This window comes from Antennarius striatus, chromosome 9 (genome assembly GCF_040054535.1).
Source record: "Antennarius striatus isolate MH-2024 chromosome 9, ASM4005453v1, whole genome shotgun sequence".
NCBI classification, from domain to species: Eukaryota; Metazoa; Chordata; class Actinopteri; order Lophiiformes; family Antennariidae; genus Antennarius; species Antennarius striatus.
In genome coordinates, this window is record NC_090784.1 from 11,292,173 (window position 1) to 11,317,746 (window position 25,574).

At 40.7% G+C, this 25,574-nt stretch overlaps 2 protein-coding genes across 3 annotated transcripts in view; one reads left to right on the plus strand and one right to left on the minus strand.

Moving 5' to 3' along the window:
* The window catches only part of LOC137602040 (A disintegrin and metalloproteinase with thrombospondin motifs 16), a 57,067-nt gene extending 46,462 nt beyond the window's left edge, over positions 1-10,605 (plus strand). For both annotated transcript variants that reach the window (XM_068324587.1, XM_068324589.1), the window contains 6 exons: positions 6,759-6,963; positions 7,781-7,975; positions 8,147-8,203; positions 8,320-8,535; positions 8,621-8,768; positions 8,939-10,605. In XM_068324587.1, the coding sequence (XP_068180688.1) occupies positions 6,759-6,963; positions 7,781-7,975; positions 8,147-8,203; positions 8,320-8,535; positions 8,621-8,768; positions 8,939-9,054 (937 nt within the window). In that variant the 3' untranslated portion in view covers positions 9,055-10,605. The remainder of the gene's footprint in view (positions 1-6,758; positions 6,964-7,780; positions 7,976-8,146; positions 8,204-8,319; positions 8,536-8,620; positions 8,769-8,938) is intronic.
* A 12,131-nt stretch (positions 10,606-22,736) lies between these two features.
* iqcg (IQ motif containing G) lies at positions 22,737-25,298 on the minus strand. The gene is made up of 8 exons (XM_068323622.1): positions 25,170-25,298; positions 24,828-24,907; positions 24,569-24,653; positions 24,259-24,420; positions 23,914-23,988; positions 23,146-23,277; positions 22,949-23,038; positions 22,737-22,856 (listed from the first exon to the last, which is right to left on the minus strand). The coding sequence occupies exons 1-8, from the start codon at positions 25,296-25,298 to the stop codon at positions 22,755-22,757; spliced, it is 855 nt and encodes a 284-aa protein (XP_068179723.1). The 3' UTR covers positions 22,737-22,754.
* Between the last annotated feature and the right edge of the window lie 276 nt (positions 25,299-25,574).

Sequence of the window (25,574 nt, forward strand, 5' to 3'; positions counted from 1 at the left end):
GCACCATGTAAAATTCTCCACTGGAGGTCGGCTGTTTTTTTCTTGAGGAAGAAGAAGAATATAGGATCATATAGAACGTAGAAGATACTGAATAATCCCCAAAAGCTTATTTTCAGCAGATGATTATCAAATAAAGCAATGCAGTTACAGTCGTCTCTCAAGGAATAACAAGAGCTCCCTTAGGGAGACTTTTGACAGCTGCTGCTGAGGCATCAATTCCTCTGTGTCTCTATTCTGAGTATTCCCATGCACACTCTTAGCAATGGTCTGAAATATCAGCCAAATTCTTGAAAATGAAGTGGACACTGCTGACATGTTGTCCTTTGATTTACGAGCAGAAAGGGGTTTCACTACGGCACTGACCTCATCTCGTCAGAGTTGCCTAGAAAGGTTTTGTTGTTGAACGAGGCTTTATACCCTACATGCGAAAACTGTTTTCATAGTCTGCAGCCAGGTCAGACCTTTTAAAATAGTTTCAAAGCTGTCACTATTTTTCAGCATTTGAATGCCAACGCCCAACAGACCCTGTTGCATCTTTGTTCCTGGAGCTTGCTGCCTCTTTTTCTGTGAGTCACTTTCTTCTAAAGCTTTTGCTGGGATGTTGGAAATTATTTAGGTCAGGTTTGTTATATTTGCAAGTCTTTTTTTACTGCACTCAAGTGAGAACAGATCACAAACAGGATACACACAGTCATGGTGTATGATGTTGTTGGTGCCGTCATGTTTCCAAGATCAGAGTGATGGTCATCAATACCATGAGGGGAACAGTTGTGGGATCTGATTACTGTTAGGCTCAATTCCACCCAGAGTCTCTTACTCTCCCATCAGGACTACCACAGAACCGTTTTAAATGTCTCTACCACACCCCAGTCAATGAATACTGCAGTCCACAATTTAAAATGACTAAAAAAATATGCTATAGTAGCATTGATGCGTGCATTTTCAGAATTTCAATATATTCATATTCCCTTTCTCCTGCTCTAAGATTCTTAGTCATCTCTTCCTCAATCTGTTTCAAGCTTTAACAAAAAAACCTACAGTAATGTCCACCATACCCATGCATTCAGTGTGGGAATAATTGATTCACATTATTTATTTCATGGTTTGTTGTAACCAGCAGCTGTCCCATGGTGGAGTTTTCCTCCTCATTGCAGTGTCTGCCCCTTAATATTTCCCACTTGTTCATTTTGTGTATGTCCCGTTTTGGAACAGGTATCCTAGGAAAATCCAGTCAGATGGCCACAGAGCCGGGCCATATTTATAAAATAATAATTGTGTTGACAGAAAAAAAATAGTTATAAAAAGTTGTCATAAAAAGAAGCCTTGTATTCTAGAATTTTGTTAGGTCACACATTTTAAGTAATACAGTAATTGCATATTTGTGGTTCACTGTGTCATCATGTTCAGTAATGTGCTGTGAAATATATTATGTAGTCACTCCTGATTTGTATTCATTCTCGTGTTCAAGACAAACTGGTACTCCTGTGACGGTGCACCACTGCCAGATTTACACTTAATTGCCACCCAGGCTAATAAAGTCCGCACTCACACGGTTGTGAGTCCACCAGATGTTGTATTAGGATAGTTACAATTGTTCTCCATCCATATTATTCGTTCCAAAGCTGCATTGGGTTACTAATTGCTTACTTACTTTACTTACTGACTTACTTTACTTCCCTGTATACCTACTTACTTACCTACTTAAGTACTCACGTACACGTTGTATGTAATCAGAAAGTCTTTCAGTGATGACTGGTGTTTTCTTTTAAAGATACAAGCTGAAGATCATAAACTCTCCTTTATTGCACTTGCAGAAGGACAACAAATACACAGTTAAAGGTTCCATCTTGTTGGTTCTGAAGCTTTCAACCCCATCTTGTGGCCTCACCAAGCATGTGGAGTTGCCATGTTGTCATGGTGATGTGTTTATCATCACATGTCCAAATGTTTACATGAGACACAACAATTGCATTACATTAGAAAGAAAGGCAAACACAAATCAATGAGAAACATGTATGCAGATATAGACACTTCAATGCCATTTATCTTCAGTCAGACTTTCTAGTTTCTCCAATTTTGTTGGGGGTTAACACGCATGTAATTTCACTAGTCGACCTGGAAAATGAATCTTTTTTGACATCTTTGGAAGTAAATGAAATACCTATACAGTAAGCTTTTTTTTTTAGGTTTTTGGGCTCCTGTGTGGGCCTACTGGTATAACTTTTAAACTAATTGTCTCAAAAGAGATCATTTACAGGTTTGTAAATAATTTCACAATGTCAGTTCAGTATTTAAGAAAATCAGAATGTTGTCTTAGTACCAATTATGTTGATCCAATGTTATCTCATATAAGCGTAAACATGGTGCTCTATTTGACTTAACACCTCAATCAATTAGCAAACTTGACATTTCAGGACTGAAGGGATAAATCAGTGCAGACGTGAGGAAAATACCACCCACATTATCTGCAGGTTTTAAGCCAACAAGACAAACAATTCGTCTTTATCTGCGCATTTCCAGGCTGTGCTCACACTGGTATTACCTGGCAGCCACAGACGGTGACTGTTTCCATTCCAGCTTACAGTCAGTACTTAATGTCTTACTCATCTCTCAGGATGATGGAGGTACAACAGATGCTATGTTTTCTCCTCAACCACTGCACACACACACACACACACACACACACACACACACACACACACACACACACACACACACACACACACACACACACACACACACACACACACACACACACACACACACACACACACACACAAGTGGAGATGCAGAGAGAGAGAGCACAGAGAAACACCAGTTTGGTTGTGGCCAGACATCCACTGCACAGCATGTGTGTTTTTAAGTTCAGCTTCAAACATAACCTCACTGTCCTGAGTACTTCGGCATGTCGTCTCTCTCTCTCTTCACACAAACACACCAAACACACACACACACACACACACACACACACACACACACACACACACACACACACACACACACACACACACACACACACACACACACACACACACACACACACACACACACACACAGACAAATACACAGATACCATTGAGCAGACAGCTAAAGATAGGTGTCATCCAAACGTTGTTGTGCTCTGGCCTCAGAAGGACTTAATGGGGTTGTGGCTTTATTATAATCTCGTTCTGTCTGCTTGTTTGGCTGTCTCACTGTCTGTAAGTAATTTCTAAATTTGTTCAAATTCGCATTCCCTCTGTCTCTCAGTGGGATTTTTTCTAAACTGGGCAACAGGGGTGCCGACCTTTCAATTTCGGCGGGCACCCTCTATCCTAAATGCTGATTCAGCTTTCAATGCAATCGCAAACTTATTCTGTTACACGACAGGAAGTTTTCCTGATAAAGATCTTTTTTTCTTCTGCAAAAATATCCAAAAAATACCAGTAAATAATGAGCAGCATGACAATCATAGTAAACAGGCGTATACAGATGTTACCTCATGCCTTTGTTGTTTACTAGTCAATTTTGTCATATTTGTTTACATGCCATGCAATATTGTGAGATTTAATTACAAGATCAGCTGAGTCAAGAAATGTTCTTGTGATCTTTAATTTCTACACACAGAAAGAAAAATCAGCTATTCATATCTCTCTCTGACTTTCACTGTTTTAGATTCCACAACTTCACAGGTTAAAACTACACCACCCCTATCAGCATTCATTCACTAATGGACATGTGTGTACCGAGTTAAAGAAGCAGAAATGATTGTGGTTGTTAAGTCATTTAAGAACTCTTTACCCTCCTCTTAAGAGCTTATCTCCTGTTGAAGTGTACCTGCATTCATGTGCATACATGTGCGTTATCTTAAAATGTTAACACCACAAACAGACTGTTAAGTCAAGCAATGGTGCCATAAAGCAATTTGAATTGAGGAAATGTTCTCTTTCTCTCATGAATGCAATACCAGAGACTTAAGCTCCTTTGTTTGAGACAACAACTCACCCCCAACCCACTGATTTTCATCAGAGACCTCGGCTTCAGAGTTGGTGGTCTTGACAGCCACTTCACACTCAGTTGCGTGCGTCTCCTGGTTACTAAAGATCTCAGACTGATGAAGCCAACAGAATCCAAACCTGGTGTTGAGCTGCAAGGAATAGCTCTCGTTTTACAGTTGATCTATGTTCTAACCCTCACCGGTGGTCATGAGCTCCGTTATTTGAGTATATACAGTGTGGTATATGCAGATCTCAGATTTAGTCATCACCTATACATAATCCATAACATGCATATTTCTGATAACATTGATATGTGTTTCAGCTTTACACAACACACACAATACTATGTAAAGCACAGGCAGTTCTGTTTTCTGTTAAATCAATTTCAGTTGAGCCTTTGTCCCGTCTCAGTATATTTGCATATGTTTCCTTTTTCACTCATCATCTGGACCACTTCTTAAATTGTGAGCTGAGACAAACTATGTGCTGAGGCAACCAAAACATGCATGCTAAACTAGACAAGGTGTCTGTGGTCATTATCCCATCCCTGCTATTCTGAGCCCCTGCAGTTACTTCATTTTGCTGTGTCTGCACTTTTAAGCTAGACAAGACAGGATTACATCATGGAAAAGGTTTTTGATACCTAGTTGGGTTTGGAGCATGATATCATCCTGTCTCACCGTGCCGACAGGCTGGCACGCTGATATAATCAGAGAAACCGACTCACGTACGCATGTGTGTAAAACACACCAGTACAGCGACATAGTTATAAACACAGGTCAGTGGTTATTTAATGCCCCGAGTCGGCATCTAGAAGGACGACAGAGATGATGTGACACCGTCCACAGGAAATGTGATCCACTGTGCGTCTGTCCAGACTGACCTTACTCATCACCTAATAACACTTACAAATAAAATAACAAAGATCATAAGGTGGTCTTTGACTTAATATGGTCTTAAACTGTACCTTAGCCTGTGGTGGTTGTGTTGATGAGGGGGGTTGGGGTCACTGAGGTGGTGCATTTGTGGCTTCAGTCAATTACAGAGCTAATTTATCACTTCTCTGTGTACCAAATCAAAACAGATTGGGTAGTGTGTTGTTGCTTTTTATTTGTTTGTTTTTCATAGTTTTACAACAGATGATTATATTTGACCATTTTGTGAAGAAAAACTGGACTGAAACATAAAAGAAAAGTGAGTTTGTAAAAAATATTCTAAATATCTGATAAAAGAGGGTCTAAATAACATTTTATGAAGCATACAAGAATGGTGTCACGTTGTTAAAAGTTATGTTGTTTCATAAAAAATCCACAAGATCAGTGAACCACAGTGAACAGGCATGCTACATCCTAAAAAATTCTGAAGTTTGGATTACACTTGTAATATCCTCTTGTATCCAAAACTGAAACTTAATGTGTCCAGATATATTTCCAACCTTTAAAAAGACGTGGCTCTAAAAATGTATTTTAGTTGATCGTTGGTTGTATCCATTTATGTATATAATGACTCTCTGAGGGCTTAACAGCTGTTTCCACACCCAGGGCCAATAGCTATCATCAGAGTATGTTAAATATTTTACTTATGTGTTGATCGCTTGGTCTAATGTTCAGAGGAAATAGCTGGACAGAAATCTTCATCTCAACATCGCCTTCATGTTCCATCAGATCATCCTTTGGTGGTACTAGGGCATGTATCTTGCTCCTGACAAGCTATGACACCTGAAAGACCAGATGGAATTTCTCCATCCATATTTATTTAGATTCATTCTTGCATGTATAATGGCTTTTACATCTATACTTGTCTCATCCTCCTCATACAACATTCCAAGCAAGTGATGCACCAAAATTTTACAAATGAAGTTTAGACTGTTAATATAAACAGTTGCATGTGCTAAAAGCTATATTTTGGGGGCTGTTTGTGGTAGATCTTAGGAGACTGTAGGGTGGATACATTGGGCTGAATTTAGGGCGAGAATGACATAGTGTGTGTTGAGGGACGGAACTGCCTACATCTTGTGTTTTAGGTCACTTGGGATGGATGCAAAGAAGCATAGAAAGAATATGGTTCTCAGGGATTAGGGAAGTCAGACATGTTGATGTGCTGGGGCACAGTGTTGAAAAAAAAGTACTAAAAATAACAGTATACTGTCCTGACTTGAGCACTTATCTGGTGATGGATATCACCACAATTCATGTTTTTGTAATTGCTAACAAATATTTCGAAACATACCTTTCATTTAGAGGTAATTATGTAAGCATTGTGTGTAGATAAGAGCCTGAGAGTAGGCTGATTAGTGATACTTTTTTTCGACAATCTCACATTAGGATTTACAAGCCTAGTGTTTGTACTCATTAACAAACGATGTTAGACATACATTAGGACCGCAACACTCATACATGTCTGAGGTCAAAAATATATTAAGACTTGTATTTAGTTACGCATTTATTCTTTATATGTATTTCTGGCATTGCTGTCATTTTCTGCTCAGTGGAAATATTGTATGTTTTAAGAGTGAAAAAACAACCATGTTAAAGAGAAGTTAAGAGCTATTTAAGCTTTAATTGAGTCAGTGGGCTGTTTTTGTTGTGGAATCTTTTGAAAGATCTGAAGAACAATAAGCTGCAAGAACCGCCAGTGAAGAGAGGTGTTATAATACCATCTATAGCTGATATGATTGTACAGTTGTTGTGTTATTGGAAATCCCTACAGTCCTGTCTGAATAAATGATTTAGGAGCTGTGTGTGTGTGTTGACTCAGTGGGCTTGTGTTGTGTTGTCCCAGCTGGTCTGTAGGAGAGTGGGGGGTGTGCAGTCGAAGCTGTGGAGGAGGGGAGCAAACCCGGAAGGCCCGCTGCGTCCAGAGAAGCAGTCAGACTAATCTAGATGACCTGGATGATTCCCGCTGCACCCAGCCCACCCCAGCCAGGAGGCAAGCCTGTAACACACACAGCTGTCCAGCCGTCTGGACTGCTGGTCTGTGGTCACAGGTAAGCATGTGTGAAATTGATCTACGGCTGTCATTTAGACATGAGAGCTTTCTTTGTGCTTGCAAGTCACTAGATGCACACTGCTGAAGTAGTTATCCACAGCAGGAAAAAAAACACTTCAAAGTTGCACAATCATCCATTCAGCCTGGAGAGCTTCACACACTGTGTTGTGAAGTGAACCCTAGCATTGATGGCTTCACCACATTTTATGATCTCAGTCTCTTTAAACTGCTAATGTCCTCAATGAGACCTCCCTAGTTTAGTTCTCTGTCCAAACCCAATGCACATTGATTTTTTCCCCTGTTTTTAAGTGCCATTTTACTCCAAATACCCCAAACTATCTGCCACAATCAGTGTCCGGTTTACCTCCTCAGTGCTACTGCACATGGTAGAAGTGTTACGGTTCCCTAAAGAAATGGAACCCAGTCAAGATTTTATATTTACGTTGTGCCATAGCATAAATGCATAGGATTAAAGTGAATTGTGGGAGGAAGTTTTAGACCTCAAAGGAATTATTAAGAATGTAGAGCAAAAAAAAGTTACTGTGGAGTACGTGGATACATGTTAGCCATGTTGAAATGATTTCTGTTTATAGCTGGCTCAGATCTTTAGGCAGGGACATTTTTTGCCAAAGTCACTTAATAGCTATGCTATGCAAAATCTTGGATTCATTCACACAAATTCCTACAGTTAGAAGTAAGACATTCAGCTAGATGTGAGAAACAATTTATCCAATATTCATGAACAATTGTTCCTGTTGTTGCATCACAATCAGATGATTAAGACATGGACTAAAGCTTTATTATTAATTTGGCAGTGCTCCCGTAAGTGTGGTAACGGCGTGAGGAAACGGACAGTGCTGTGTACGAACACCAACCCTGGTGTCCAGACACATACGTTGTCAGACAGTTTGTGTGCAAGACTGCCAAAACCCACCAGTCAAGAATCCTGTTTCATCAAACGCTGCCCAAAACAACGGAAAGTTCAGTGGTTTGTTTCTACATGGCAAGAGGTAATTAAAAAACAGCTACATATCCTATTAAAGCATTGAAATTATAATTTAACTCATATAAGTGACTCTCTCTGTCTTTTTCTGTGTGTGTGTCTCTCTCTCTCTTTCTCTCATTCACTCATTCTCTGTCACGCTCTCTGTTCTCTGTCCTCAATTTCTTTGATTGTTCAGTGTTCAGTGACATGCGGGCTTGGTCATCAGGCACGCTTCATCAAGTGTGCAGAGAAGGTGTGTTCAGTCATATTCTGTATAATACTGATTCCAAGTCATTAACTGAATAATTTTACATCTTCGTTTATTACTATGACACGTGCTGTGATGTGTTTTTGATTTCCATAATACAGGACACTGCAGGAAAATACAGAGAACTTGCTGCCAAGAAATGTCACCACATTCCCAAGCCCATAGCAGAGCTCCAGAGGCCCTGCATCCAAACTGAGTGCCCCATCCGCACCACGCCTCCTGTCCACCGGTGGAGCACATATTATCACTCCTATCCACCTCAACTCCTCCCTCAGCCACCGCCTCAAGCAGAATGGCAATCATCCCCTTGGTCTCAGGTATGTTAATTTGTACAAGGATCATATTGCTGGATTCAGGCAATGCTATTATGCATATGTTTCAAGGCATTCATGTAATCTACAGTGCACAGTGACGTGTGGAGGGGGAGTGCAGGTCAGGACAGTTAAATGTCTGGAACAGGGAAAAATCTCTTATGGCTGTGCCCTCCACCTTAAACCCTCAATGTCCCAGGCCTGCAACACCAACTTCTGCCCTCAACCTGAGAAGAAAGGTACATAACTATCTAGCAAAATTTTGTATTGTTTTCACACTGGTTAAAAGTAGAACAGTGCTTTTGTCCTGTAATCTAAAGAGAGATACTGAATCTTTAAATATGCTTTTACAATGGAAAAGCAATTTATTTTACTTTAATTTCACCTATTGCATATTTTGTCTCTTCAGACAGTGCCTGCAAGGACTACTTCAACTGGTGCTACCTGGTGCCCCAACATGGAGTCTGCAATCACAAATTCTATGGAAAGCAGTGCTGCCATTCTTGTTCTAATTCAAACCTATAATCACAGAGTGATTAGTCTGAGTAGTTAAATATGCAAAAGACAATATTTTAAATCAGTGCAAAGACAATGTTTTTGTTTAAGTGTGTGGCAAGCACTGAAAAAAATGACATTTCAATGAAGTGCAAGAAAGTTGCAGTGCCCTTTCTTCTCCCTGCGATGCCGGACATCTGGATACAAGGATTTGATGCTGACACTACTACACAGGACTGTCGTCGGGATGGTGCAAAATTTGAGAAAGTGTTCAAACGGCAATCTTGTTTTAAGCAAATAGGACTTGTAACTGAACTGATTTGTACCCTGGACGCCCTACATCTTCCTGCCAACCAAAGGTCAATGATGATGGCAGGACAACAGAGAAAAAATAGTTTACAAGGTTTCAAGTGTTACCATAGTATCACATGTATTGCGCTCTTGTCTGCACTACAATTTTTGATCAATAGGAATTCTTGTGCCTGAAATGAAAAGGGATAATTTAAAGAAACAAATGAAAAAATCATAAATACTTGATTAAAAAAAAAAACAGGCTGGGTCTAATCAAAAAAGGGCTTCCTTAATGGCTGGACGATATCAGGAAGTTGTTGTTTTTTCTGTAATGAAAATGAAAAAAGGAAAATCAAAAATAAATGCATCATGTATGAGAACTGTTTTGTGATGCATGAAAGCTGTCTGAACTGACTTTTGTACTCAGTGGTGCTATATCTTTTGTCAAAAAATTAATGTGAAATACTCAAGTTTCAGGAAAAAAACAAAGGAATTGTTTGACCCATGTACAGTATTGTTTGTTTTATTTATTGGCTTTTCAATGCAGGAAGACTATAAATATGTCCTTTTCTTACCCTACCCTAGACCTATTACCCTTATGTTTTGTATTATATTTCACCAGACTTCATGCTGACAAATTGCACCTTTTTTTATTAAAATAATTTCTTTTAGTAAAAAAAAATATCTCTCACTAAAATCCCAAATCAGCAGCTTTTTTTTATCAATGAGCATCAACAACAATGGAAGCAAAACAACAAAAAACTTATTGAGGAGTTGCTGCCCCTTATTTTACATTGTCCAATATTGTTGCACAAGTAATGTATTGTATGCATTGATATGGCACAAAAATGCATTACATGTTGGTTATGGTTGAAAAGCAGTGACAAATGATGACTAAATGCTATTTCAAGGTGATTTTCCCAGTGTAAACAAATGTGTAGCATTTCAGCATGTCATCATATCAGCAGCGGCCCGAGTCCTTATTTCATACACTGGTTAGTTACAGTGATTTGGATTTCCATTTTGATTAAACCTATCCCAATTGACCTTAAGATCACCAGACACCAACATGTGCTTTGATTCAAAAGGAAGCTAACTTCTTTTTTTATCACTGTTAAAAAAAGTACTGATGATCAACTATTAACCAACATTGTGTTCCCACACAGGTGTTTGATATACTGTATTCAATAATACAATTCTGAGATTTGCTGATATTGAACATTAAATAAAACATGACCCTAATTTGCATGTAATATGTGTATGTATTTTTAAATAATAAAAGTGCTAAAATTCCTCTGTGTGTGGGTGGTGGTAGAAACAAGCCACCCTGCACTGTCATCTCAAACTTTATTGTTTTGTGAAGTCATAAAACAAGTAGTGAGAGTACTGTACTATACAGTACCGTCCCACCACATATCTGTATTTAGAATCTGCACTGTTGTGTTGGAAGTTGCTTGAAACAACTGGACACATTCACAAGTAGTCAAGGAGAAGGATGTCAAAAACACGCAGCACAACACACCGGATGTTTGGATTTGAATTCTCTCGTTCTTAGTGTGATAGTGTTAACTAGCCCCCATATGTGATAGAAAGATATAATATAAGTAAACCATGATTAAATCATAGTTAACTTACTTACATCCCCACACATATATATGTGTGGGGATATAGGTGGGGAGATATATATATCTATATGGATGGATGGATGGATGGATGGATGGATGGATGGATGGATGGATGGATGGATGGATGGATGGATGGATGGATGGATGGATGGATAGATAGATAGATAGATAGATAGATAGATAGATAGATAGATAGATAGATAGATAGATAGATAGATAGATAGATAGATAGATAGATAGATAGATAGATAAATAGATAGATAGATACATACAGAAATGCAGACAGATAGGCAGACAGATAGGCAGACAGAGAGACAGATAGACAAGGAGAGAGAGAGAGAGAGAGAGATTGTGCAATTCAATGACCAAGACAAAATGTGGTAGTTTAAAAAAAACACTGGTGATACGTCAGCATATTATAGCATGATGAAACAAAAGAAAATTGATATGATGATTTTGTGTCTAATAAATATCACTTTAATTTCATTCTAAGATGTACAATGGTGTAGCACATAATCTGGCACTCCAGTTAATAGTACTGTAATGTCAATGGAGTATTAACATTTCAACACCTATGACATATTGTGTCTGGGCTTTGCTTTTGAGTCATTTCTGAACAAGTCATTGAGACACATCCTTCTAACAAAATCCCCATTGTCATGATCCCCAATTCTCAGTCTTAAGGCCTGAGGAGAGAGAGCAAGGGAGGAAGAGTGTGACATTGAAGAAGAGTGTGAGAAGACAGGGAAAAATTAAGTAGAAGGAAAATGGGAGGAGGAAGGGAATCTTTGTATTTGATCCTGTCATGGAAAAATGCTGTGAGAAAGACTGTGAGTGAGCCAGAGGGAGAGGTAGGAACGGGGAGAAAAGGGGATTTCCTCCAAGTCAACCATCATCTCTAAGGTTGATTTATAGTCGGTCAGCTGTGGGCACGGTGTTAATCTGTCTGTGTGCCTTTGTGTGCAAGGACATTTTACTACTGAATAAATGTTGGCCAGGGTAGCAGCATGTTTGTTCTATGTAAATGTATTCAACCTATACTTATTGCTGTAGATGTGAAGGAAGAAGTGACATTGCCCAAAAACTGGCTTAAGCCACTCTGCTTACATTAGACAGGAAATGAGTTTCCACCTCACTGTGTATACTTTGCTACAGCTGTTTCATAAATAAACAAGGAGAGGAGAAAAGCCAACCACATAAGAACAGGATTTAGAAAATGAAGCACTTTTGTTTATACACAGAAGATCAATAGACAAAGGTTACCTGTAGTTACCAAAAATAATGTAGATACATACCTTAAGTGTTGCTTAGCCCATGTGCGACAACATAAAAGATTATCTGTCAGGGAGAGACAGGAAGAGAGAAAGCTTGCACATTACCACATCTGTTTGGAGAGAACTGACTCTTTAGCCCTGAGGCTACACTAAGATAGCTCATCTGAAGTTACGGGGATATTATCTTTCCGTCAGGATGCACCAACAGGAATATTCCTGCACCTTTAGTTATTGTCTCACAACTATTAGAATCACCAGGTTGTAGACAACCTCCTGTCAATGTATTTTAACAAGACATGAATCACTGTTGATTTTGCAGAAGGACTTTGACTTTCGCAATCTAAATGATTGTACAGTATATCAAATATTGTATTTGAAAGACAATTCACTGTCTGATTAATGTCCTTGTCTGGATAAAAACTATGTATCCCAATTTTGTAAGGCGTTACCTTTCCTGTGCAAAGCACTTTTACCCTTCCACACGTGACTTTTTGCGCTACATACAAAATAAAATGAAACTGAGCTCAAGACATTTCTTTTACAGCGAAGGCAAATTTAGATATTAGAGAATCATTGCATCTAGACATACAAGATAAGTTCAAATCAGTGGCGGGCCGTGCATTTCACACCTAGGCCTTCAGTGATGCTTTCCGTAGTCAAACATGCATAAATACATCCCATAATACTGTGAGTGGCTCCCACCGCTGCCACCAATGTAGCGTGCAGGACGTTTAGAACTTCTCTCAAATGGGACCAAAAACCGACGTCAGCCCCACTCCTTTTTATTGTCACTGGCACAGAAGAATCCCGGGGTCACACCTTTTATAGACGTCACACAACTACGTAACAGAACAAAACCGACTGAAATGACCATCATTTATGGCACCGCAGCTAGAGAAACAAAATACACACATACACTAACACAATACTAGATGTTGCATCACCTCTATCATCTATAAAACAGGCTATTTTCCAGCAGGGACACAAGTCTCTTTGTGCATTTCAACTACAATCACACAGCTGCACAAGTGCACCACATCATTTACACACATTGCAGAAGAGTACATCTGTCATTTTATTTCATTATAATTTGTCAGTCAGTCAGTCATCTTCATATTACCACCTCTAATTAATTTGATATAAATTAAATAAAATTACAAGAACATTAAATATGAAAACTTAGATAAATGAATTGGTTATTTAAACACAAAATCCACTCTTCTTTCATTCCTCAAGAACACTCCGTTAGCTAGTTCAGGTTAATTAGTTCAGGTTAGCTTGAACAGGTTAGCTAGAACAGGTTGGCTAGTTCAGGTTAGCTAGTTCAGGTTAGCTAGAACAGATTTGCTAGTTTAGGTCATTTTGAATAGGTTATCTAGAACAGGTTAGCTAGTTCAATTAGCTAGAACAGGCTAGCTAGAACAGGTTAGCAAGAACAGGTTAGCTCCTTCAGGGATCGGATCCTCTTCTGACTAGAGCTTCTCTTCAAATGTGCGTCTGCATGGCGCGAGCCTTCTCAGAGTGAGTATCCAATCACAGGACACATACATGTCAGGTGAACATGAAAGCCAGCTAGAAGGCCTTAGTGTCGCCAACTCGTGATTTGACTGGCTATCTCATCCATCTATTAACTATATGTTACCATTCAGTCAGTCAGTGACGTGCGGTCAGGGGAGGCAGGTGAGGCAAAAAAATGAAAAATGGAAGAAATAAATTAAATGGTTATATTTATCCAATGATGAGTATTATAAAGTTATTTTATATCCAACATCACCAATTTTGGGTTATTTTTACTCGAAATTGCTGAATTTTCACATTTAATGCTGAAATACTGAGAAGCGACCTGCAGTGAGGCACCAGCCAGCCAAGCCTCACCATGGATTGCGCAATGGTTCGATTAGCTGTGCTGGTTTGCTGCACAGTGAGATAGTAATGCTATCCCTCTATATGTCGCTATTAAAATGTTCAAACACGTTTGCTCTATGAACTAAATTTCCATAATTTAGCTAATGTATATAATGTACAGTGTTTTTTGTCAACAACTGCATGACTGTAACTTCTCTCTTGAGTTGAGCGATTCTGAAACTGGATTCAGTCAAGGAGTCTTCTTCCTCGGCCGTAGAAGAAGTGACAGCAAAGTTAGTTAGTTAGTTAGTTAGTTAGTTAGTTAGTTAGTTAGTTAGTTAGTTAGTTAGTTAGTTAGTTAGTTAGTTAGTTCCACCCTTTCCTATTTGGAACATTGGGCGACGAGTCTCCTCCAATTGCTCCGGTCTCTGGCAACCCTTCTTGCTCCATGCCAGCTGACACCCATCTCGCTTAGGTCTTCTTTGGCAGTCTGTCTCCACGTCTTCTTTGGCCTCCCTCTCTTCCTCTTTCCACCCTCTGGCATCCAGTCCATGGCCACACTTGCCGGTCTCTCTCTTGGCAGTCGGAGTACGTGGCCAGTCATTCTCCTTCTCCTTTCAGAGACGATGGCTGACAGTGCAGCTACCCCTGCCCTCCTCATCACCTCTTCGTTGGTGATGTGGTCTCTCCATTCGATCCTCAGGATGGATCTCAGGCAACGCCGATGGAAGACATCTAACTTGTTGGCAATGTTGTTGGCTGTCTTCATCCATGTCTCACAGGCGTAAATCGCTGTTGGGATGACCACTGACAAATAGAGGCGTAGCTTGGTAGCCGCAGTGATGGATTTCGATGACCAGATGTTGCGGAGGTGTTGGAAAACTCCCGCAGCTTTACCAAGTCTACTGTTGACGTTTTTCCTCCACATCACCTGTATTTGAGATGTTACTCCCAAGATATGTGAAGTTGTCAATGTACTTTATGTCGTGTTGGTGTAGAGTGAGTGGTTGAAGGTGTTGGTGCTGTCCGATGGCCATGGCCTTGGTCTTTTCCTGGCTTATTTCGTAAACCGACCTTAACTCCGTGCTCATGCAGATTGTTGGTCAACTCCTGGAGTGCGGGCTGGGTGTGACTTAGGAGAGCCAAATCGTCTGCAAAGTCCAGGTCAGCTAGTCTGCCCCCTCCCCACTTGATACCAACGTTTGCTTGAAGGCGATGGAGCAGAACACTGCAAAATACCTTGACATCTTGCTTCTTGCTCCTTGTTGCTTAGGAGTGTCCTGCCATCCTTGCTCCTGATTGGCACGCTAGAGCTGCTCCTGGAGTTGGTTAGTTCCCGCACGATCTTGTATAGGGTCGTCGTGTTGTTCTTCTGTGCTACTTCCTGTGCTTCTCTTGCTTTCTCCTCTAGCTACTGTCTTTTGTCCTTCCTGCAACTCTTCTTCACTGCCCTGTCCAAGCGCCTGTACTCTTCATCCTCCATCCTCCAGCTCCGGAGCCTCCTCTTTTGTTCCGTTTTTATCTTGGCCACCTTCCTTGCATGAATCAACTCTCAGCTGTTGTCTGATATCCATCTTTGTTGGTACCCCTCTTTCTGCCTATAACTGCTTCCGCAGTTTCAGCGATGGCACAAGAGAACATACTTCACTGCTCTTCAATGGTTGCAAGGTGTTGTGGTACCTTGAGCTTCTTACTCAACTCCTCACAGAAGATTTCTGAGATGTTGTTATTCTTCAGCTTGTCCACTGTGTAAGGTCTCTTTGGCTGCACCTTTTTCACCTTCTTCAGCTTCAGCTTGATTTTACCCACCACAAGGAAGTGGTCTGAACCCACGTCTGTACCTCTGTGGGAGCGAACGTCTAGCAATGACGAGCGCCACCTTGTGTTGACGCAGATGTAGTCCAGCTCGTTCCGGGTCCCGCCACCAGGTGAAACCCAGGTCATTTTGTGGATCCGCTTGTGCTCAAAAAAGGTGTTACCAATGCTGAGGCCATTGCTACTGGTTAGCATCAACAGTCTCTCCCCGTTGTTGTTCATGGAACTTGCAGACCCATGTGGTCCAACTGTGGCATTAAGGCCCCTTCTGTCACTATCCAGTTTTGCGTTGAAGTCTCCAATCAGCATCTTGATGTCATAACTGGGGATCTCCTCAAGCACGGTCTGGAACTGGTTGTAGAAGGTGTCTTTATCTTCCTCTGAGGCAACTTTGGTTGGGGAATAGACTTGCACGATGGTTACTTTGGTATATCTAGTATATAGCCTCGCTGTGATGATCCATTTATTCACCGGCTTCCATCCAACCAATGCTTGTGCCGCACTGCTGGAGAGGATAATGCCGACTCCATGGGAATGGTGGTCTTGCTTCCCAGAGTACAGAAAAGTTGCTCCGTCAACCATGAGGCGCCCCTGCCCCGTCCACCTCATTTCACTAACGCTTAAGATGTCTAGGCGATAGTCCCGCATATTCTTCAGCACCTGGTCCATGCGACCAGACTGGAACATTGTGCGCACATTCCAGGTGCCTACTCTGGTGTTGGTCTTGGTTCCGGAGATCAGGGTCATCAGAGGTCGTGCTTCCTGCTGGATTTCACCCGGCCATGTCATAGATACGTCCAAGGATGTGCCGTCTCTTCTTCGCCGTGATTTACCGGAATGGCTTCCTCTCGTCGTTTCTGTAACAGATTTTTGTTTTACAGGGTGAGGTTGTTAACCTCACTCCCAACCCCCAACCTGGAGGACCAGTTGGATGCAGTTCAATGTCATACCCAGGACGACAGCAAACTACTGCTATTCATTTTTTTTCTACTCGCCTTGCCATACTATATAATTTTTTTCACTGCTTTTGTTCAGAAAGAGCGGCGCATGGACTTCATTTGTAAGTAAACGTAACATATAAACAAACATATAGCTAACAACATAACGTATTTTTGAAACAAATTTGCTCATTTGTGTGTTACAGTTTGTATGTGTAAATAATTCTAATAATTCTGCTCTAAGACTTTAAAAATAACCCACTCACTGTTGATAATTAAATTGTGAATGAGCTACACTGTAGGTTCATATGTTTGTAAATCTAATTATGATTAGATCAGTGCCTCACCAGCCATGAACCTCCCCGCACGTCACTGATACATAAGTACAGTCCATTTGGGAGCGGCCAAGTAACCTGAAGCGCATGTTTTTGGAGGTGGGAGGAAGGCGGAGAACCCAGATAGAACCCACGCATACACGGAGAGAACATGCAAACTCCTGTGACGACTAAGGTCGTGTGTGATGGGTTTGTTCCCTTGCTCCCTATTTTCTGTATGCTCATTGTGGTATGCAGATATGCATATTAGCTTGTGCCATCGCCCGATGGTGATTGGGGGAGCGCACCTGTTCGCTCTTTTGATTGGCTGCACCAAGGCCTTCCCAGGTATATGACGATCAAAGACGAGTCCTTCGGTGGCAGCAGGGTGTCAGGCAGCAGATTCTCATCCTCTCCATCTTCCAACCAGCCACATGCCATTTTGTATGAACTACTTAGTCATACAAAACAGCAGTAGGATTGGACTGCCTGTTTATTTGGTGATTCTTTTCTCCTGTTTAATTTAATTAGGAAGGTTAGATCCTGTCATTTGTTTTTCTGTTAGGTTAATTATTATCATTTTACAGATAGGATCGTTTTGTTTGTTATTTTGGCATTAGTCCAACCTAAAGTGAGCTCAACATTTTGTTTGATACTTAGTTCTTGTTAATAAAAACTGATTTTCCTCATATACTGCAACAATTCTTCCTGGTGGCTTCTTGGGATTTGGGGAAGATGGGGCCTGTTCGTTTTATGGCTTAAGCACTCCTAGACTGGGCGACGCGAACGTAATGGGTCTCAGAGCCGGTAGTGAAGAGCCAGCTCTCAGAGTCGAGAACATAACCTCTGATCGTAAATTCTGATCTGAGACTTTAAAGATAACCGACTCACTGTTGATAATTAAATGGTGAATAAACTACATTGTAGGTTCATATGTTTGTAAATCTAATTATGATGAGATCAGTGCCTCACCGGCCATGAACCTCACCGCACATCACTGGATTAGTGTCACTGGAAAAAAACAAGGTCTATGTTGTGAGATAAAAGTTGGGTTTGCGAGACGTCATCACAGCAGCACCACAGGCTTCATTCTCACGTCTGGATCAGTAACGCCTCATCTTTGATGGTGTGTTGTTACTGTACGTCAGGTGGTGGGAACAAAGCAAACATTTCACCTGTAAATTAAAAATGACATATGTGTGGTTTAATATTTTCTAATGTGTGAGCAACAGAGCCTGAAAATAAGTTTATTAGAAATTAAAATCTACTTTGTTCGGCGGCACCGGTTCTAAATGTTCCCAGACTTGAGATCTCTTTCTGGTTGGATCCATTGCAAAGTAATTACGACGCAAACTGTCAGCAATCGGAACACTAATGTGATCAATCCAAGGGATATTGACACGATTGGCAGCGCACCACACTGTTTCATCCATTTTAACACATCTGGGACCGGCCGGTATTTCGGATCACCCATTGACCACTAAACTGTTTCACCTGGTGAATGGAGCGCCAGTGTGTCACCTGGTGAATGGGACCGCTTAGTCTTTCGGCACACTTGTGTGCCAAACGTCATCAGTCACTCGTTTATCCAAGTTTGAAGCAGGCTCCGGAGCAGAGCAGTGCTTCACATGGGTATGCCCACCGGGTCCGGGGCATGTATCGGAGCGCCGGAACAAATCGGACATCACTACTAGGAAGCTGAGCTGTCCGTCTGGCCCGAGCGGCAGTCAGGCTGCAACAAACATGACCATCGATCAGTGAATCAATCAGTGAATCAATCAATGAATTAATCAGTGAATCAATCAATTAATCAATTGGTGAATCAATCGATCAATCAATCGGTGAATCAATCAATGTCGGTTGCGAAAGTAACGGCTCTGAGAGCTGGCTCTTTGAAGTAAACGACGGAAACCAGCTCCTCTGTGCCTCTCTGTCTGCACTTAAAGCACTCACTGCGCTGAGCAGAGGAGGAAGGGGCATTTCTTATATTTTAGTTTTAGTTTATTTATTGTTGCACTGAAGAGTAAATATTTTTAATTTATATATTTTTTGCGTTGCGTGTTTTTACCGGATTCTGTGTTGCTTGACTTTAACTATGTATGTTTGTAAATCTAATTATGATGAGATCAGTGCCTCACCAGCCATGAACCTCATCGTATTCACAGTGCAGGGAGACCTGCATTATGGATTCTGAAGGTCCTGGGCAGATTTCATTCAACATGGCAACACAAGCAAGCTGAATTCTGATGGATAAAACCCCTCTAACCTAAAAATAGAACACTGACCCAGTGTTGGTCTATGTCATATTATCTCCAAAGGTATAATTATATATTTATACATATATTTGAATATATTTATTTAAGGAAAATTCATTCAAATATAATTAACTTTTATTATATTATCATGATTTCTGGTTATGTTAGACCAACAGAGAAGGCCTTGCTGGCCCTGACCGCCCACCACTGGTTCAAATACTCATAAATCAATGAAAGTCAAACATTTGACTATGAACTGATGAACACACTAGGTCAGGGTTGTCAAACTCATTTTCAACGAGGGCCGCATCACCATAATGACTGCCCTCAAAGGGCTACACATAACTTTTAAATGTAACTAAATACTGTATAACTCGATGTAATGCAAACTAAATGTAACTACTCCTTACTGTCACATATCTCTGAATGTATTACTTATTCATCTTACTAACATTGTAGTTGCACAGGAAAATGTGTTGGTTTGTTTCTCTGTTGTAAGATAAATCCTTTTTACTTTGTTAGGTTATGAAACCCACAGAACTCCATCAATCCTGAATTTCCCTTGGGATCATTAAAGTATCTATCTATCTATCTATCTATCTATCTATCTATCTATCTATCTATCTATCTATCTATCTATCTATCTATCTATCTATCTATCTATCTATCTATCTATCTATCTATCTATCTATCTATCTATCTATCTATCTATCTATCTATCTATCTATCTATCTATCTATCTATCTATCTATCAAGAATCAAAATATCCAAGTTAATAAAGAAAAATAACATCAACCACAATTTAGGACATTAACTTTGTTCAAAACGTTTTTGTCAATGTTAAAATGGGATTATTTACTGCATTGTGGGAAATGTAGTTTTTGGTCAAAGCACACTTTTGACCTTAATAGTTTTAGACACTAACCTTTTATGCTCTCGCAGTCCAAATAAAGTAATGTGGAGGACCACATTTGGCCCGCTGGCCTTGAGCTTGACACATGTGAACTAGATGGAGCTGAAGCCAAAGTGAGTTTACCGTCCCTGTTCAAGATTGTTAATAACTTAAAGTTAATTTGAGCATATCCAGAAGTCATTATATAATTGGTGAAAACTAGTCAGAGCACTGTTATTTGACAGCTGTTGTTACTTGTTATTTTGTGGTTGTCTTTCTTCTTTTCAATGGTTTACATGTATGTTGTCAGAAGTATTTGCACCATTACACCACCCCTTATGCAGTCAACTACCCTTTAGAACGCTCGCAACAGAAAAAGTCGCTGTCACAGGGAAAATAAATTCCTTCCCAAAATTGTGCCTTTCTTAGATTTTTTAAGAGATTGACAAGGATCCCTTTTTCTGTATGTTGCTCACTTTGACCCATGGTTGTTACTGCATCACCCAGAAGACACTGCTAAAGTCATCAACTTTCAAACCACTATGATGCAGCATCCCTGAGAGTGATAGCGCTTAATGTCATTTCCATGTTGTGAACCTACCACTCGGAGTCTTTTTTGACATCATGACTGACTTGCCTGACTCCTCTGTATGTTATGAGATCATTTCCATTCAATCCCTCCCACTCTCAAGTTTCACAGAAACAACCCCGAACACACACACACACACACACACACACACACACACACACACACACACACACACACCCCCACACACACCCCCACACACACACACATAAACTACTGAAGATTCACCATCACATAAAGGCAGACAGCTGATGAAACTTTCATACTTGTCACAGATTTCCAAAGTCCAATTTCTCCCATGTAACACTGGGGACACCATGACCTCTGTGGAGGAACTGACCAGAGATCACTGCATGTACAGTTATGTGTTGTACCCAGATGCATCGATCAATATTAGCCAATAGATGGCAGTGTTGTAGAACCTAATGGGGCTCCCAGAATTAGAGAGAATCTTCTAGTCTAGTCCACTAGGTCTTCTAGTGCAGCAGTGGGGGCAGGGGGCAGGGGGCAGTGGGCAGCGCTGTGCAGTGTTCACAGCAAGAAGGTATCCGATTCCATTCCACCTGTGTGTATGTTCTCCCTGTGTCTGTGTGGGTAGTCTTTCTGCAGTGTCAGTAAAATTCTTTCTAGAGCTTTAGCTCTAAAAACAAATACCCTGCCCAGCAGGCTAGGGCAGTGTGTTCGAGGGTGACCAGTAAATTCTGTCTGCAGGGCACACCTCTCAGACCCCTCCACTATGGTAAGGTGGACGTGGAGGGGTTTGAGTACCCTGATGAAACTGGGAGCTGATGATGATAAGTTTTCTATTCAATGAGTATTTCTGCTCAAGGTCATTTAATTAGAACACATGGCCTCTATATTTTAACTCTCTGGCTGCCAACCCTTTTAAAAGCAGATACTGCATGCGGTTTGAGAGCACTTTGACCAATCTTTCAAGACCCAGTGAATATTGTGTTGTTGGGGACCGCTGATCTAGGGGTAACGTGAGACAATGACACCTGAAGTGTGTTCCGGACATCTGGTCTACTCCGCAGTTTAGTTTTCTTTACGGTCACTGCAGAAAATCCCACTTCACAAAGACAGGAGGTTGGAAAAGGAAGCAGGGTTTCAATACTTTTTGGGCAATCTCAGGATAATCTGCCTTGACTTTAATCCAGAACACTGGCACAGTTGTGGGCGTTTAATTTAGGGTAACAGCTGCTAACCTGTCACGTGACCGAGACCTGTCAAGAGGCACAGACGCATCTGTGCGTCATTCCACACAGACATCACTTTTCAAAATAAAACATCTTTAGACTGGTAATCAATAAAAAAAAGAAAATCAAACGTTCTATTTGACTATGGACTGATTAAAGGTGTTTCATTAAGTGACACTTTGACTCTCGCACCTGGTTCTTTTGGAAACATAACAGAAATGAACACAACATATAGAAGAAGAGATAAGAGGGATGGATTAGTATGTAAAAAGCAAAGAGACAAAGCAAATGAAGCAGAGAGGAAGAACACAGCTGGCAAAGGGAGAATCACAAGGAGTGATGAAGACCAGACCAGGTAGAGTAGGTAAGGAGGAGAGGACAATGGAAGCATTTTTGCATGAGATTTATGCAGCCAAGATTAAAAATAAAACAGTCTAACCTCTATACTCGCATATTGTATTGACAACCAACATTGAACCTGGTTCTTATGTGTTACTGTTTGACAGATCGCTATTGCTACCAATCACTTTCTTGGCTGCTAGTGAGCTCCAAAAAGTCTCAGCTTGTGTTTCTAAAATCTTGTATTTCCTGGTTCAAGTCTCCATAATACATGGAAACTTAAACCAGGAACTGTTTCTGCTCAATGTCATTAAAATATAACACATGACCTCAATATCTTTAATTAAAGTTGGAGAAAGCTCATTTCTTTTTCTTTCCCTTTTTTCCCTTCTTTTTCTTGCCTTCCTTTTTGAAACTACCAAGGCCTCTGCGGACCATGCAGCCTCTCCACCAGGCCTGTATCTGCAGGGAGAAAGATCACAGGGCTGGGTTGGATTTATCAATCAGTACCCTAAATGAAGATGTTGATCTGAGTGCTAACTGGATGCTGTTACCTTGGTAGCAGCTCTGATCTGTTCTTCCAGTTGACGCAGCTTCTCCTGTTCCTCCTCGTCCTCCATCACCATCTGCTCCATGTCCCCAATCTGAACACAACTCATTGTCTCAGTACTGTTTATCTAAAAATCGCTGTGCATCCTGTTTATCATTCAAAGCTGTTAACTGGGCCATGCTCCACAAAAGGAGAGCCTACCCTCTCCTCCGTGTCCATCAGCCTGTCCGCAATCACTGTTCTTTTACAACACACATTATTGAGCTGCTGCTTTTTCTGCTGAAGCATCTCCTCTGTCTGCTGTTTCCACTGCTGAAGCTCTTCCTGCCACTCCTGAAACAAATACATAGAAAAAAAGAAAAGAAAAGGTGGTGTATCAAATGTTAATTTTGTTCACAGTCATCAATGGTCTCTCTTTATGTGTTAACAGCTTTTGTTCATCATTTTTCCAAGTAGGTGTAAAAATGTTGGATTTTCAACTTTGGCTGTCTGTTGAGTTCACACCTTACAAAGTTAAATTGAATAAGAATGAACCTTTATTTCCACTGTAGTGGTTAATAGTCACAAACTATACACACACACACATAAACACTGGAAAAAACGGTGAGAGGTAATGGTAACGATAATAATAATAATCATAATAATAAAGATAATGGGTAGAGATAGGATGGTGTGAAGCTTCCTCGTGGGGTACCCCAAAGAGCAACTTGTAAGGGAACACGGTGCCTTGCTCAAGGGCACCTCGGCCAGTGCTCAGGAGGTGAACTGGCACCTCTCCACTGCAAGTTCATACTCCAAACTTTTTTTTTTTGGTTCACATGGGTTTTGTACCAGCCTGATCCCCAGCCCAAGACCCAGTGTACTGAGTCACTCTTTCCCCCAGCAATACAACACATTGAAACTTCATTCATGCTAAAGAACCATATGTTTAATAGCATTAAAGGTTAATGGTAATGTGACCGCACCCACCTGATGCTGATTGTCAAGGAAAGTCACTAGCATATCTTGTATTTCGGCTGCGTTCTTAAGCTCTTGGGTCAGCAGCTGAAAGCGGAGGAAGATAATTTAACATGTTTTTGATGTCTTGTGTTTTTTGGTCATGTGTGCACATTTTCAGTCAAGAAGAGGAGAATTGAGAGTATTAAAAATTAGATGATGTGTCCTCTCCTTTTGGAGAGGAAGGGAACAGAGAGCATGTATCATATTTCAGTTCTATATAATGATGAAGGATCACTTGAAAGCATGCACTATGAACTTGGTGTGCAGGAAGAAAGAACTGAGAATTTATTGGACTTAATGGACTGCTGGACCCACCTCCACCTGGCGAAGAAGCGACCTCTCAGCTTGGATGTTCTGTTTTTGCACCTGCTGGAGCTGCATCTCTGCATGTGTTTTCTCAATCCTCTCCCTGCTAGCAATCTTTGTTTTCTGCTCACTCAGCTCATGTTTCAGGTCTTCGATGACTTTGATAATTTCCTGAGGGGACAGAGTATTCATGCTCTGAAGCACTACATCAACAACCTTCAGATTAACAAGTTTGCTTCTGTTTTCTAAGAAACCTAACCAACTGTTAAGCATAACAATCATTTATGAAGACAGTTTTTGGATCTGTTCAGTTCGTCACCTGCAGTTTCTCATTTTTCTGCTGGGCCTCCGCATGCAAGCTCTTTAAAGTTTGTTTTTTAAGCTCCAACTCTCTGTTTTCACGTCTAGGTGGAAAGAAACAGTTTTTTACTGTCATCGCATAAACTCCCATTCTCTTTGACAATTTGCTTTTCCACCAGAAAGCACAGCAAATTGTCTCTACAAAAATATTTCAGTGGTCAAAACCTTATTACAGTGAACTGCTATAATTATTGTTTCTGAATGATGCAGTGCTGCACCTGTTCATGATAACAGGGTCCTCCTCCAATGTCTCCTGCAGAGGACTGACACTGTGCTTCTCCTGCAGCTCCAAACACAACTTGGAAACATGTTTTGAGACGTACTCACTAGGGCATAGAGGAAGAGAGAAACTCAGTAATGCAAATGTGGATGCAGAGAAATTATTTTCCATTTGTGCTACTCACCAGTCTCTTTTCAGCTTAGTCATCATGTCCTAAACACACACACATTAACAGTACCATTGTGTTTTAGTCAACAAATGGCATAGTCCAGTTACATCATCATGCAGTCAATTAGCTGTATAACAGACAGATGATCAAATGCTAAGCAGTGAATCTCACCCCAGGAGCTGCAGGTCCTGTCTTCTGGTCAATCCGCAATTTTAGAGTGCATCCCAGTATGTCCAACTGGACTGCACAATCCTCCAGTACAGCTGCCAGTCGGAGACTCTGAATGTGGGACAGGGACATCCTGTGGATATAGACAGAGATTTTATTGGGACGGCTAACAATAAGAAAAGGGGATAAAATATTTATCTAGTTATTGCTGGTAGATAGATGATTCTGATCAAGAAGCTAGGAAATGTTATTTTGCAGTGGATCCTAAACACACTAACTCTAATTGTCACTTTGAATCAGGCTTTTATTTTCTCGTGTGATCTTCTCTCTCTATTGACTATTCTGGTAGTTCAACAGTGTACGCGTCACTATGGTAACAACGCGGAGCAGGTTTGACTCAACTTTATT

Excerpts from the sequence above, each read along its gene's own strand:
- iqcg (XM_068323622.1), bottom strand. The coding sequence starts at position 25,298 with ATGTCCCTGTCCCACATTCAGAGTCTCCGACTGGCAGCTGTACTGGAG. Across the intron at positions 24,654-24,827 it reads GACCCTGTTATCATGAACAG|ACGTGAAAACAGAGAGTTGG; the intron begins GTGCAGCACTGC and ends CTTTCCACCTAG. Across the intron at positions 24,421-24,568 it reads AGAAAAATGAGAAACTGCAG|GAAATTATCAAAGTCATCGA; the intron begins GTGACGAACTGA and ends CTGTCCCCTCAG.